This window comes from Callithrix jacchus, chromosome 5 (genome assembly GCF_049354715.1).
Source record: "Callithrix jacchus isolate 240 chromosome 5, calJac240_pri, whole genome shotgun sequence".
In the NCBI taxonomy this organism is placed as follows: domain Eukaryota; kingdom Metazoa; phylum Chordata; class Mammalia; order Primates; family Cebidae; genus Callithrix; species Callithrix jacchus.
The window spans coordinates 40,761,504-40,775,139 of NC_133506.1; the positions used below are offsets into that span (position 1 = coordinate 40,761,504).

The window sequence follows — 13,636 nt, forward strand, 5'->3', positions numbered from 1 at the left end:
TAGAGGTATGAGCCACCACATCTGGCCTGCTTTGTCTCTTGACAAGTTTTTTGTTTGTTTGTTTTGTTTTGGTATTTTAAAATTTGTGGGATTTTTTTTTTTTTTTTGAGATGGAGTTCTGCTCTTGTCAACCAGACTGGAATGCAGTGAAATAATCTCAGCTCACTACAACCTCCACCTCCCAGGTTCAAGCAATTCTGCCTCAGTCTGCTGAATAGCTGGGATTACAGGCACCTGCCATCATGCCCAGCTAATTTTTATATTTTTAGTAGAGATGGGGTTTCACCATGTTGGCCAGGCTGGTCTCAAATTCCTGACCTCAGGTGATCCATCCACCTTGGTCTTTCAAAGTGTTGAGATTACAGGTGTGAGCCACTGCACCTGGCCTGTGTTATAATTTTTTATTGAGTTTTGGCCACAGTGTTTAGAATAGTAAGGACCGAGTTTATTATTATTTATGCCTAGAAATTGTTATATCTCTTCTCTTAGGCTATTAGTGTGGAGGATTCCATCGATTTTTTCAGGAATTGAATTAGGTTTGAGTTTTGTTGTTTCTATGATTACTTCAGTGTCTATATCTCCTACAGATTCTATATAGTCATGCTAGCTATACTGGGTATTTAGTAATTCCATAAAAATTTTGGCCTGGCATATTGGCTTATATCCATAATCCCAGCACTTTGGGAGGCTGGGGCAGAAGGATCACTTGTGGCCAGGAGTTGGAGACCAGCCTAGACAACATAGCAAGACCCCATCTCTTTCTCCTCAAAAACAGAAAATTAACCATGTGTGGTAATGTACATTTGTAGTTCTAGATATTTGGGAGGCTGAAGTGGGAGGATACCTTGAGCTCAGGAGTTTAAGGTTACAGTGAATCATGATTGTAGCACTACACTTCAGCCTCTGGACAGTGTGAGACCTTGTCTCTAAAAAATAAAAACATAAACATTAGCTGAACTTTTCTTACATACTTGCAAGGAGAGCTTGTCTTTCTCCTGCTACACAACTGAGCGAGTGCCTGCATCCCATCTCTTCTTGGAGGCTCCTGTCCTTCTTTGGAATGCAGTTTAATTGGTTGCTCTGCAACCTTAGGTCTCTCATAAGTTTGACAAAAGTTGTGATTTTGTACATTACCCAACAATTTCTAAAACTTCGTAGTGTGGTATTGATGCTCTTCTTAGCTTTCTGCATCCTAGGTGGAAGCCAGTGTCTAAATCCATCTCCCTTTTCACAGTGCTTTTCAACCTTTTGGCCACCCACTCCTGGCCTGCTGCCTGGTCTTTCTCTTAGGTGACACCCTTCCAGCTTAGCCCCTGAAATATTTTCAGATTACGTTTCCCCCTCTCCATTCCTTCTTTATGGCAAATATCTGGCAAAGAGAAGGGACAGAGGTTCCCAATCTTTCTTCATCTTGGGCTGAAAATAATCCACGGAGTCGTGTTCTCAAGGATATGTCTGGGCTGGCGCAGTGGCTCATTCCTGTAATCACAGCACTTTGGGAGACTGAGATGGGTAGATAATTTGAGGCCAGGAGTTCAAAACCAGCCTGGCCAACATGGCAAAACCCCATCTCTACTAAAAATACAAAAATTAGCAGGGGCATAGTGGCACATGCCGGTAATTCCAGCTAATCAGGAGGCTGAGTTAGGAGAATTGCTTGATCCCATGAGGCAGAGGTTGCAGTGAGCTGAGATTGTGCTACTGTACTCCAGCCCGGGCCTGGGCAACAGAGCGAGACTCCATCTAAAAAAAAAAAAAGAAAGTATACATCTCTGAAAATGGGGACATGACTTTGGGAGCTAAGTTCTCATCCACTGTACTCCTGACTTGGCCTCATTTTCTGTGCTAGAAAATTAGATGAATTGTCTACTCTATTCATAGTGAGAAATAAGAATCAAACCAACCCACTGAAATATTTCTTAGTAGATGAAAACTATAACAGGATAAAAGGGGAACAGCCTGGGAGTAGTGGTTACAGTCTCTGGAGGCAGTCTACCTGGGCTTAAATTCCAGTTCCATCACTTACTAAGCTGTAGGGCTTGGGACAAGTTCCTTCACCTCTCTGTATCTCAATTTCTGTATATGTAAAGTGGAAACAGCAAGAGGATTAAAAGGGTTAATTTTTGTAAAGTACTTATAATAGTGACTGGCACATAATAAGCTCTGTGGAAGTGTTAACAATTAGGGCTTACTTCCTACAGTTTCAGAAACTGGTGGAAGAGAGCAGTTCCCTCCCTTTCTCAGACCCCATTACAATCAGAACAGCTAATGGTTACTGAGCATTTCCAAAGTGCCCAAGTCCTAGAACTAAGCATTTTATATAAATTACTTCATAAGAGGGAGGGATTAATTATTCCTATTTAATCGGTAAGAGATCAAGGATCAGAGAAGTGTTTACCCAGCTGGGTAGAGGCAGCAATAGGTTTACAACCCAAGAGAGTCTGACTGCAATGCCTGTGCTCTTAACCACTGCATTTGTTGCCTCCCGCAAACTAGTTTCCATGCTTGTAAACTAGTGGGAAAGTTGCATGCTGTATTTATCTCACAGGGTTGTTTTGAGAGCCCAGTAATATAAGAGGAAGTCAGTGCTTTAGGTATTTGTACAGAATGCTGGTCCCGTCAGGGAAACCTGAATGTGTCAATGATTTGTTCACACTTCCCTCCCTCTGCACATGCCCTTCCCCCTCTTTTCTGCTTGTTGAACTCAAGTCTTCAAGACTTAGCTCAGATATCAGCGCCCGGATTTTATTCTAACAATGGAGGGATTTGGACAACGGCGGAGGTGCGGGGGGCGGGGGCGGGGGGGGCACATCAGACTTGGACTCTGAAATAACAGCCGACTTGCAATGCAGGGAATGGAGTGTAGCCCGGCCGGAGTGAGTACAAGAAAACCAGAGAGAAGGCTACTGCATTAGGAGCCCAGGCGGGAGATGGTGGGGCAAACGGAAGGAATGGTGGACTGGAAAGATATTTAGGAAGGAGAATCGACAGGAAATGAAGGTGTATTTTAGAGGGAGCGGGAGTAGCAAGGATGACTCCTAGCTCCTGGCTTGCTCGCGGATGTTTGTCGAATGAATGATCCAGTGACCCTACGGCAGAAGTATCTCAGAGCGATCTCCCCACTCCCCTCCCCGCACACGTCCCCACGCTGCTTTCAGAGCAATGACTATAAGGGGATGGCTGGAAGGGAGGAGGAAGGGAATGGCCACGGAGTCTCGTTCCAGGAGCTGCTAGACTGGACACTTCTAGCACTGGTCTGAGCCAGGAGGCGCTGCGAAGAGGGCAAACGTTTCTCCTCTCGCAGTTGCCGCCTCGCCCCTCCACCCCTGCCAGGCCGGCAGTGCAGCGCCCCTCTTAGCACCGTGGAGGTGCTGGCTCCTGGCCGACGTCTGGGGGCGCGGCGCAGCGGCCCACCCCTCCAGCCCTGACCCGCCCGGCCCGGCTCCCACCCCGCCCAGTGCGCTGGTAGGTTGGGCGGCGGCTCTGTCTAGTCCCGGAGTCTGGAATCGGGGGCAGCCAGCCGGGCGAGTCCCGGGGCAGGGATCCTCCACTGCTGTGCACCTGCCCTGCTGGGCGGCATCGGGTTAGTGTCCTGCCCCTCCAGCGGGTCCCCACCCTCTCTTTCCCATCGTGAGTCCTCTGGAGAAGTGCGCGCGTGTAAGTGTGGCAAGTGTGGCCAAGGGTGCGGGAGGCAGGGTTCGGGTGCGTAGTCGTTGCGTGGGCGCTGCCCAGCAGGCGCAGAGCATCAAGTGTGCGTGGGCAGAGCCGGCGTGGGTACCCGCCGTGGGTCTGCGTGGGGCGGGGGCGCAGCAAGTGCATCCGAGCAAGCAGAGGCAAGCGCACCGACGTCGGCGGCGGCGAGGGTGGTGCAGCGGAACCCGGCTGGGCGGAGGGAGGAAGGATGCGTGCGGGTAACTTTTTGACCGCCTTGGAAGTACCAGTAGTCGCGCTCGCCGGGGCTGCCTCCGGCCTCTGGGCGAGCGGCGAGCGAGTGCGCCCGCCGCCGCCCCTCCCCCACTTCCGCCTCCCGCCTCTTCCTCGTTCCCGGCTCCCAGGGCCCGTCGGTCCCCCGGGAGCCCTGGAGGCGCAGCCCCACCCCGGCCGGCGCGGCTCGCTCCCACGCCCCCGCCGCCGCCTCGCCGGAGCGGACGGACTGAGTCAGCGGGGGCGCAGGCGCTGCAGGTAGGGGCTCCGGCGGCGGTGGGCGCAGGTGCCTCAGGGGATCGCAGAGAAACCGGACCACGAGGGGAACGGCCTGGGGGGAGCGCCCTCCCCCACCTCCTCCTTCCTCCGCCGACGCCGCGCGTCCCTTTTTAGGGAATTTTTTTCCCTCTTGCTGGCTCCAGTGCGGGTGGGGCTGAGACCGAGAGGGAGTTCTCCATTTCGCTGGCTTCTGCCCGGCCCCTGGCAGCCTCCTGCCCCCAAATCTCTTCACCCTCTCCCCAGCACCTATAGTCGCGTAAACAACTCCGCTTCTCCAGCTCTGGGCTCCGCGGCCACCCAGGGGGCAGCTCCTTCAGTCTCGTGAGATCGGTGGGGCGAGGGGGAGGGGAAAAGAGAGGGGGCGTCCTGGAGCTCCTGACCCCATCAGCTCCCCCACCTCGACCTCTCCCTCCCCCTCCCCGCTTCTGGAGCACTGGCTCCAGGGGCCTGGGTATTTTTAGCGTTGTGACCTGGTCGGCAGCTCTAAGAGCCTTTCCCTGGAATCGGCGTCAGCACCTCGTTCCTCCGCGGCCGGCTCGCGGCTGCACGGTCTCTCCACACTTCCTTGGCCCTGCCTTGCCCACTCGGGGTTGGGTCCCTCTCCACCTCCGCGGCGCCCTTGGAGCTGGCCAGGGTCTGGGATACGCTGGGTGCAGATGAGGTGGGGAAGGCGGTCTGCGGAGGATGACGTCTGATCCTCAAGCTGGAAACTCTCCTGCCTCTGGTGATGGGCTCAGAGCAGAACGCCGGGAAGGAGAGGGGCGAATGCGAGTGAATGCACCGGCCTGAGCTGGCCCATAGCCTCAGTGCTCTGGCTGGCTCGCAGCTTCTCAGCCCTAGGGGTCAGAAGGCCTGCTCTGAACTGGACCCAGGACCGGCCTTTCCAATTGCTCCTCACTGACTAATGGGGAGATAAGTCAGTGAGATGTGTCCGACGAGGGGGACAGATAAAGAGCTGTGGGAATTCAAAGGAAAGATGGTCGTCTCCTAAATAGCTCACCTTCACAAACAGGGTCTTGTATTTGAGGCAGGTAGGTTGATTATGCCATTTTCAGATGGGGAGACTAAGACCAGAAAGGTGATTTCCCTAGAGGCAGAACCTAGTCTGGAAGTCAGGTCTGTGACTTCAGAGCAAGGCTTGGAGTGGATGGCACACGCGTGTGTGCACGTGTGTGTGCGTGTGTGTGTAGAAAGGGAGGGGTACGGGAGGGGTTGCTTTATCCTTTGGGTTTTGAAGGATGGGGAGGAGTCACAGCTGCAGCACTGGAGGAAGGGAACCCTCTACCCTGAAATCTCTGTCGCTATCCTGTCCTGCCCCTGGCCTTCTGAGGCAAGCAGGGTCTATTAAGGGAAAAAAGTACCTCCTCCATTTATTCTGAACCAACTCGTGTAATCCCTCTAACCCCTCTCAGGAGGGCATGATAGGAAGAGTTGGACGTTGGCTGTTTTCCCTGAATACAGAGTATCTCTCTTGTGGTGCCTGGAACTGGCATCCCCTTTGTGGAGCTAGGGCAAGCCCCGCCTCTGCATGAGACTTGGTTTGTGGGACACACTTGGTTTCGGGGGAAGGGGAAAGAGGTCGCCAAGGGCAGAGGTGTCCAGGTTAGAGCCAGGGGCCCCACTGCTGGGATGCTGGCTGCAGTGGGGCTCCCTGAGCCCAGGCCCCTGCCCTCATCTTCTCTTTCGACTTTGCAGCTGTACTTGTCTTGCTCCTCTTCCCGCAGGAGCTGACATGGACCCAAATCCTCGGGCCACCCTGGAGCGCCAGCAGCTCCGCCTTCGGGAGCGGCAGAAATTCTTCGAGGACATTTTACAGCCAGAGACAGAGTTTGTCTTTCCTCTGTCCCACCTGCATCTCGAGTCACAGAGACGTAAGTCCCAAGTTCTGAGTATAGGGACTAGGGTAGGGCAGGAATGTCCTGTGGGTCCTGAATCTTGTGGGACTCTCTCCCCTCTGGTTTTCTTGGCCCTCTCTGCTTCTAACTTGGGACCTGACACGTAACTCTCACTGTCCTGGTGTGCAGCCTGGGTCCTCCTGACTTGCCCCCTTCTTGATCCACAGCCCCCATAGGTAGTATCTCATCCATGGAAGTGAATGTGGACACACTGGAGCAAGTAGAACTTATTGACCTTGGGGATCAGGACGGAGCAGATGTGTTCCTGCCTTGCGAAGATCCTCCACCAACCCCCCAGTCGTCTGGTATGCCCTCTGCTTTGGCGACTTCAGTGCTAGTCAGCCAGAGCCGGATGTCAGGCTCTAAAATGAGGCTGCAAGGCTGGGCTGGGAAGTATACAAGTAAGGGCTGGAAGTGGGTGTTTCCACCAACGAAACAGCTGCCTGTTTTGATTTTAGGGAAGTTAACTGTGAGGGGGAACTGGTTTACACATCTCCAATCCAAAATTCTAGAAATGGCCAATCTCTTCTTTAATTTTACATTTGTTAGATTAATATAATTAGTCACTATAATTAAAATAATGTGAAAAGAGAATTTTTACATTTGGCAACTTAACTAGTTTTAGTCATTATAATGATATTAATATTTATTGAGTACTTTAATAGGTTCTAATACTGTACTAAAGTACTTTACATATATTCTCTCAGTCCTTACAATGTCCCATCAGGGTAGGTGATATAATCCCCATTTTATAAGCAGGAAATTAGGCTCAGAGAAGTTAAGTCACATTGTAGCCAGAAGGTAGATAGACTAGAATTCATGTTTGTCTGACTCCAAAGCCCATATGCTTAACCTGTAAGATAGATATTCTTTTAATTAAAACTGCTACTATTTATTATTGATGGCTTACTATGCCAGACATTTTATAAGCATTCTTAGATTTTAGTCCCAAAACGTTTTGGGGATGTAGGTATCCCTTTCATTTTGCCAAGGAGGAACAGAGTCCTTGAAAGGGAAAGTGACTTGCTCAAAGCCACTCAGCAGCAGTAAGTGATGCAGGTGGAACTTGAACTCTTGCATTAATTGACCCGACTCTAAGAACCCAGACATGCGTAATGACATGGAAGGGGCTGGCAATCAGGAGATGGTGGTCTTAATCCTGGCTCTGTAAGAGTTTATCTGTAAGAGTTCTCTGAAGCCCTGTTTGTGGCCTGACCAGCTTTCTCTCTGGGCAGGGGTCGACAGCCATTTGGAGGAGCTGAGCCTGCCGGTGCCTACATCAGACAGGACCACATCTAGGACCTCCTCCTCATCCTCTGACTCCTCCACTAACCTGCACAGCCCAAATCCAAGTGATGATGGAGCAGACACGCCCTTGGCACAGTCGGATGAAGAGGAGGAAAGGAGTGATGGAGGGGCAGAGCCTGGAGCCTGCAGCTAGCAGTGGGCCCCTGCCCTGCCTACAGACTGACCACACTGGCTATTCTCCACACAAGACCGTAGGCCCAGCCAGAGCCTTTTGGGAGAAGACCAGACTTGACTTGCAGTAGGCACCAGAGGTGGGAAGGATGGTGGGATTGTGTACCTTTCTAAGAATTAACCCTCTCTTGCTTTACTACTAACCTTTTTCCTGCTTCAACCCTCCCGCCAGTTTGTAGCTCACTCCTGAGATAGGATTTCCAAGTGAGGAGAGAGAAGATGAGGTTGAACAAGATATCACTGCTTTTCTTAGCACTCTTCCCTACCCCAAACCATCCTGTAGTCTTCTAATAGCGTCTCTCAAACATGTGTCTCTAGATGGACGTGAACTCCTTAACACATCAAGTGAGGCGGTACTAAAGCCATGCTGCCCCCTTACATCCTTTTTGGAACAGAGCACGGTATAAATAATAAACTAATAATCATATGCCAACTATTCTACCTCATTTTTCACATCGCAAATGTATCAGACCCACTATACGTCTTTAGCTCTCTAACCAATCCCATATTCCTATCACTCATTCATTCCATTTAGTCAAGAAATATTTATTGAACACTCGCACTAGGCATCTGGAATACAGTTTAGAGCAAGACAGGCTGTACTGTATACCTGCCTTCATAGAGTTTACTGTTTATGGAGGAGAAGATCAAGTAAATGCTGCAGTTCACAGTGTAATAAATAGCATGATGAGGAACTACTCTGGCACCAGAAAATAGGGGCATCTTTTGTATGGTCACTGAGGAGCTGTTTTTAGCTGAAGGATGATTGGGAGTTAGCCAGGCAAGGTCCATAAACCAGGCAGAATGAGCAGCTCGTGAAGACTTTAAATAGAGAGAGCATATGCTTGAGGAGCTGAAAAACACTGCTTTTGGGTGAATTGTTGGATTTGAGGAAATGAAGGGAGAGGTAAGACTGCCAAAGGTCAGGTTGTAAAATGCGTTGAAGCCTGGATCAGGTTTCAGTTTGATAGCTAGTGAAAGATCATGACTTAAGATATAAAGTTATTTCCTCATATAGAAGTAAGACATACAGGGCTACATGAAAGCGTCATCATTACTGAGCACTGGGCTTCTTTTTTGCTCTTTTGCACATGGCTTGCATTCTTAATGATACCTCACGTCTAAAGTGGGTGTCAAAGCCCCAGCCATCATAACCTTGAGACTGGCAGAAAGCAGGAGAGGAAACGAGGGAATGGGCAAAGAGGGCACAGCCAGTCTATTCCAGTCTATTTAGGAAGAAAGTTTTGGAAGTTCTTTTTTTTGTGTGAAACTGAGTCTCACTCTGTCACCCAGGCCAGAGTGCAATGGTGCTATCTCAGCTAACTGCAACCTCCACCTCCTGGGCTCCCCAGTTCAAGCAGTTCTCATGTCTGAGCCTCCTGAATATCTGGGACTACGGGCGCATACCACCACGCCTGGCTAATGTTTGTATTTTTAGTAGAGATGGGATTTCACCATATTGGTCAGGCTAGTCTTGAACTCCTGACCTCATATGATTTACCCACCTTGGCCTCCCAAAGTGCTGGGATTACAGGCAGGAGCCACTGTACCCAGCTGAATTTTTGGAAGTTCTAATTAGTAGCATCTACTTCCATCGTCCATCTCATTGGCCAGAACTTGGTAACACTGAGAAATGTGTCATTTGTAAACCTTTTATAGACATAGGGATATAGCATTATCCAGAAAAGAAGAAGACCGGCCTTTGGAAAGAAAATAATCCTCTCAAGTCACTGAATTTGCCATAGCATCTGATTTCAGTACTACCTGCCAGCACCCTGGCTGCTGAGCAGACTGGGATAGTCCTTTAACAGTGCACACTGCTGTCTTGACAGAATTGTTTTGTTGCTAAGGGACAAGAGAACAGTAGTCATTGGGTAGGTAACCAGCAGTTTACATGTTAGAGGCCACATTAAAGAGTTTGAACTTTATTGGGAGTAATGAAGGATTACAAGTTACTGGATTTGCTTGTTAAAAAGCCAATTCTAGCTGCAGTGTAGAGAACATACTGGAGGAGGACAGGCTCAAGACAAATACACAGCAATCCATGCAAGAGGTAACGGGGGCCTACAAGACAGTGGTGATGATTTAACTTAATTGGGTCAGTGGGATATAAACAACATTGTGCATTCAATAAATACTAAATGTGGGTATTTAACATTTGGAAGATACTGAGCATGGCCTTGTGGATGTAGTAATGGCAAAACAAAACAAAACAAAACGGCATCATCTCTGCTGTCATGGAGTTTACAGTCTAGTGGCGGCCCAAATGTAAAATTACAAGTGTTGATAGTGCCAGGAAGGAGTTAAGCCTATGAAAGGTCACGGGGTGTTTCCCTTAAGGAAGTAGCATTTGAACCAAACTAAGATCTGAATGATGAACTGGAGTAAACTAGGGGAAGAATAGCTGGCAGGGCTCCTTGTGGAGTTCTAATTTGGGGAGACCAGAGTGGATGCCTGCAGCTGTCCAGAAAAGAGATAATGGATGAGGGTGGAGGTAGGGAGGATGGAGAACAAGGAATGCAGAGAGATTTAGGAGGCAAATTCCTAAAAATTTAACAGTTGGGTGTGAGAAAGAAAGGGGTCAAGGGTGCTGCCATTGTTTCTACCTCCTGCAACAGGATAATTTACCGAGGAGATGGAAAATGAGGTTGGACAAGATGCCACTGCTTTTCTTAGCACTTCCCCCTCCCCTAAACCATTCTGTAGTCTTCTGTTTTTTGAGACAGTCTCGCTCTGTTGCTCACGCTGGAGTGGCATGATCTTGGCCCACTGTAACCTCTGCCTCCCACGTTCAAGCAATTCTCCTGCTTCAGCCTCCTGAGTAGCAGGGATTACAGGTGCCCGCCACCAGGCCTGGATAATTTTTCTATTTTTAGTAGAGATGGGGTTTCCCCATGTTGGCCAGGCTGGTCTCAAACTCCTGACCTCAAGTGATCCACCTGCCTCAGCCTCTCCAAGTGCTAGGATTACAGATGTGAGCCACTGCACCCAGCCAACCATCCTATAGTCTTCCAGTAGAGTCTCTCAAACCAGTGTCTCTAGGTAGACATGAACACCTTAGCCTGTCAAGTGAGGCAGTACTCCAGCCATGCCACCTCCTTACATCCTTTTGGAACAGAGGGCTAGTCACTCAGATGGGCAGTTTCAGAACCAGGTTTGAGAAGAGGGCCACAAATTTGGTTTGGGAAATGTTGAGTTTGAGATGTCTTTGAGACATCCAGGAGGGTATGTTGAGTAGGCCCTTGTACCCATGCATGTGGAATTTAGATAAGAGGATTGAGCTGGAAAAAGAAATCGATCCATTCTCAGAGTATAGGAGGTAAGTGAAGCCATGGGTGTGAATGATGGGAGAGAATGCTGAATAAAAGGAGAGGTTATAGGATCCAGTCTTAAGGAACATCAACTCATTTCTCACATTAAAAAAAAAAAAAAATCCACCTCCCTTCATACATTAAATACCACCCATGGGATCAGTGACCTTCAGCCAAAATCCTAAAGCATTTTGTGCCACCCAAGGCTGAGTGATAAGGCTGCTGCAGTCTTCCTATTGTCCCATCCTGCTCTCACCCCTGCAGGAGGCCAGTGTAAGTATCTGTTCCTAAGTACTTTTCCTAATACTAATGAGAAACTTGTGGGAACTCCAGTGAAGTAAGTGTCCACCAGCCATTCTCTGTCTCCAGGAAGCTTGTGGAGTGAATACCTTCTGTACAATAGCCTCTAGGTCCAAGTTGAGATCGTCCACTGAGCTGGGCCAGGGCCCAGTCCTCTATTAACTTTTGGGGTTTTTTGGGTTCCTTATGACCTTGCTGCACACAGAAGATATAATCTCTGTCCTCTTATGCCTTCTCTCCTTCCTTTAGAGTAGCAAGGTCTACCTCCTGTCTGGCCGTGGCTGAGCCATCTCTTGGGCTGCTGCGGCCCTTGACCCTTACAGCTTTGCTGTGCAGGGCTTCTCAGCTCCCACGATCACCCCGCTTCCTTCCATGGCAAATGATGAGAAGCTAGACTGGTGTGGTTGCTGTCAACATGTCAGTAAATCTCTTAGTACCCCAGGCACACAATGCGAAGATTGTGGGGAGCCTGCCTGGGGAGAGGAATTTACAGCCCTCTAGAGAAGTAGAATTGTTTGTGAGTCTACTGGGAGCCTTCAGCTTGGCTGCTATGAGCCTCAGCCCTGCCTGGAAAAGTCTAATGTCAGCTGAGACCCCGGGACTACTTCCTAGTTGGGACAATAACCTTTTCTCCTGCCAAACCACAGGGGCTTGGCTGGCCTTCAGCACCACCATCTCCAGCTGACTGTTTTTTGTTTCTTTGGTTTTTTTTTTTTTTTTTTAACTTATTATGGGGGTTTCAAACATACAACAAATATAAAAAGATGTTCCCCTCATACAGCTTCAAAAACAATCAAAATAGTACCAAGATTGTATCATCTATTCACCACATATTTTTGGTGGAAAGATAGTTATGATAACTGTTGAAAGAAAAAGATTATAAAATAACATACTTGCTATGGTCACTTTTTTAAAAATGATAATCTTCAGATTCACTATTTGATTATAGTGTCGCATTAAAGTTAAACCATGATTTATGTCAGCCCAGAGCCTAGCTGTCTGGTTTCTGAGGCCACACAGTGCCTTTGCAGATGGAAGGATGATCTGGAGCCAACTCTAAGTCAAGGAGCAGTCTCCAAGCCACAGCGTGGCTTCTGATATTCTGATATTTGCATGGACTTGTCATAGGGTGGACATCCTGACACACTCTGGAAAGGAGGGACTACAGCTCAGAAAAAGATTCCTTATAAGGCTCACAGTGTAGCAACCCCAGGAGTGCACAGAACTTGACACTGAACAGCATGGCAGAATGGAGAAAATACAGAACTGCACTATGATGTCATCTTGTTTGCTCATTCATTCATGCATTACTGAGCATCTACTAGCTCTTCCAGGAGCAGACATAGCCACAGATAATGGAAAGAGAATGTGATGAGGGATGTAGCAGAAGTACATGAAGCCACTAGAGGAGGAGAAGGTAGAGGTGGCTGGGTCCTGAATGATGGAGACAGGCAATTTCAAAAGGAAAACACCGAAGTACAAAATAGTCACAATGATGGCAGATACCTTTAAAAAATTATTATTTTGAGGTTTGATAGTGTAGACTATAGTCCTAGCTCCATCACCCATTGTGACCTTTATTATCTCAGTTTCTGTACTTCTTAAATATTTCTTAATAACATTCAACCCTATCACCTGGGCACTATTATCTAAACTTAGATATTATCTAAACAGAGATAACAGTGCCAAGGTGATAGTGTTGAGTGTTATTATTAAGCACTTGGTACGTTCCATATCCTGCATGTACATAATTTCTCATCTTAACAATCCTGAAAGTAGATTTCTTCATTTTACAAATGAAGAAAAGTGACATGGGTTGATCATGCTCATATGGATTAAAGGCTAGCATAGGCATTTGGACTCCTGTCATTCTTACATCTAAGCCCATGGCCTTCCTAATATGTCATGTCTAATGGGGCAGGAACACTGAAAGTAGGTAGAATGAGGGCATAATGAGATAAAGACGTCTTTTTGACATTTCCTTTCTGGCTGGTTGGGCATATCTTAGCAGACCTGCCTGACACCAAATTTGGCTCTTTCTAGAAGTGTGGCCATGAGTTTTACCAAGAGACTGCTCATGAATCCTTCATGAATGTGTTTCCCACAGGGCAGGTGGAAAAACTAAAGCATGAATTTAACTCTGGAACTCCTAAAACTCAATAAAAAGACAAGCCAGTAAACAAAGGGGTGGGGGCACAGAAGACCTTAACAGACCTTTCACACACACACACACACACACACACACACACACACACAAACTTATAAATGGCCAATAAGTACAAGAACAGATGCATAACATTGTTAGTTACCAGGGAAATGCAAATTAAAACCACAAAGAGCAACCACCACATACATACCCAACTGGCTAAAAGCAGAAAGTACAAAAAATTAGAAACATCAAATGCTGACCAGGATGTGGAGCAATGGGAACTCATAGTTGATGGAAAC

At 48.2% G+C, this 13,636-nt stretch overlaps 1 protein-coding gene across 11 annotated transcripts in view; it reads left to right on the forward strand.

Moving 5' to 3' along the window:
- DBNDD2 (dysbindin domain containing 2) overlaps positions 1–8,010 on the forward strand; it is a 33,795-nt gene extending 25,785 nt beyond the window's left edge. For 2 of the 11 annotated variants that reach the window (XM_078371759.1, XM_078371762.1), the window contains 3 exons: positions 5,928–6,074; positions 6,266–6,403; positions 7,334–8,010. In XM_078371759.1, the coding sequence (XP_078227885.1) occupies positions 5,936–6,074; positions 6,266–6,403; positions 7,334–7,539 (483 nt within the window). In that variant the 5' untranslated portion in view covers positions 5,928–5,935 and the 3' untranslated portion in view covers positions 7,540–8,010. The other 9 variants (XM_078371760.1, XM_078371761.1, XM_078371763.1 and 6 more) reach the window with 9 other exon arrangements.
- The last annotated feature ends 5,626 nt before the right edge of the window (positions 8,011–13,636 follow it).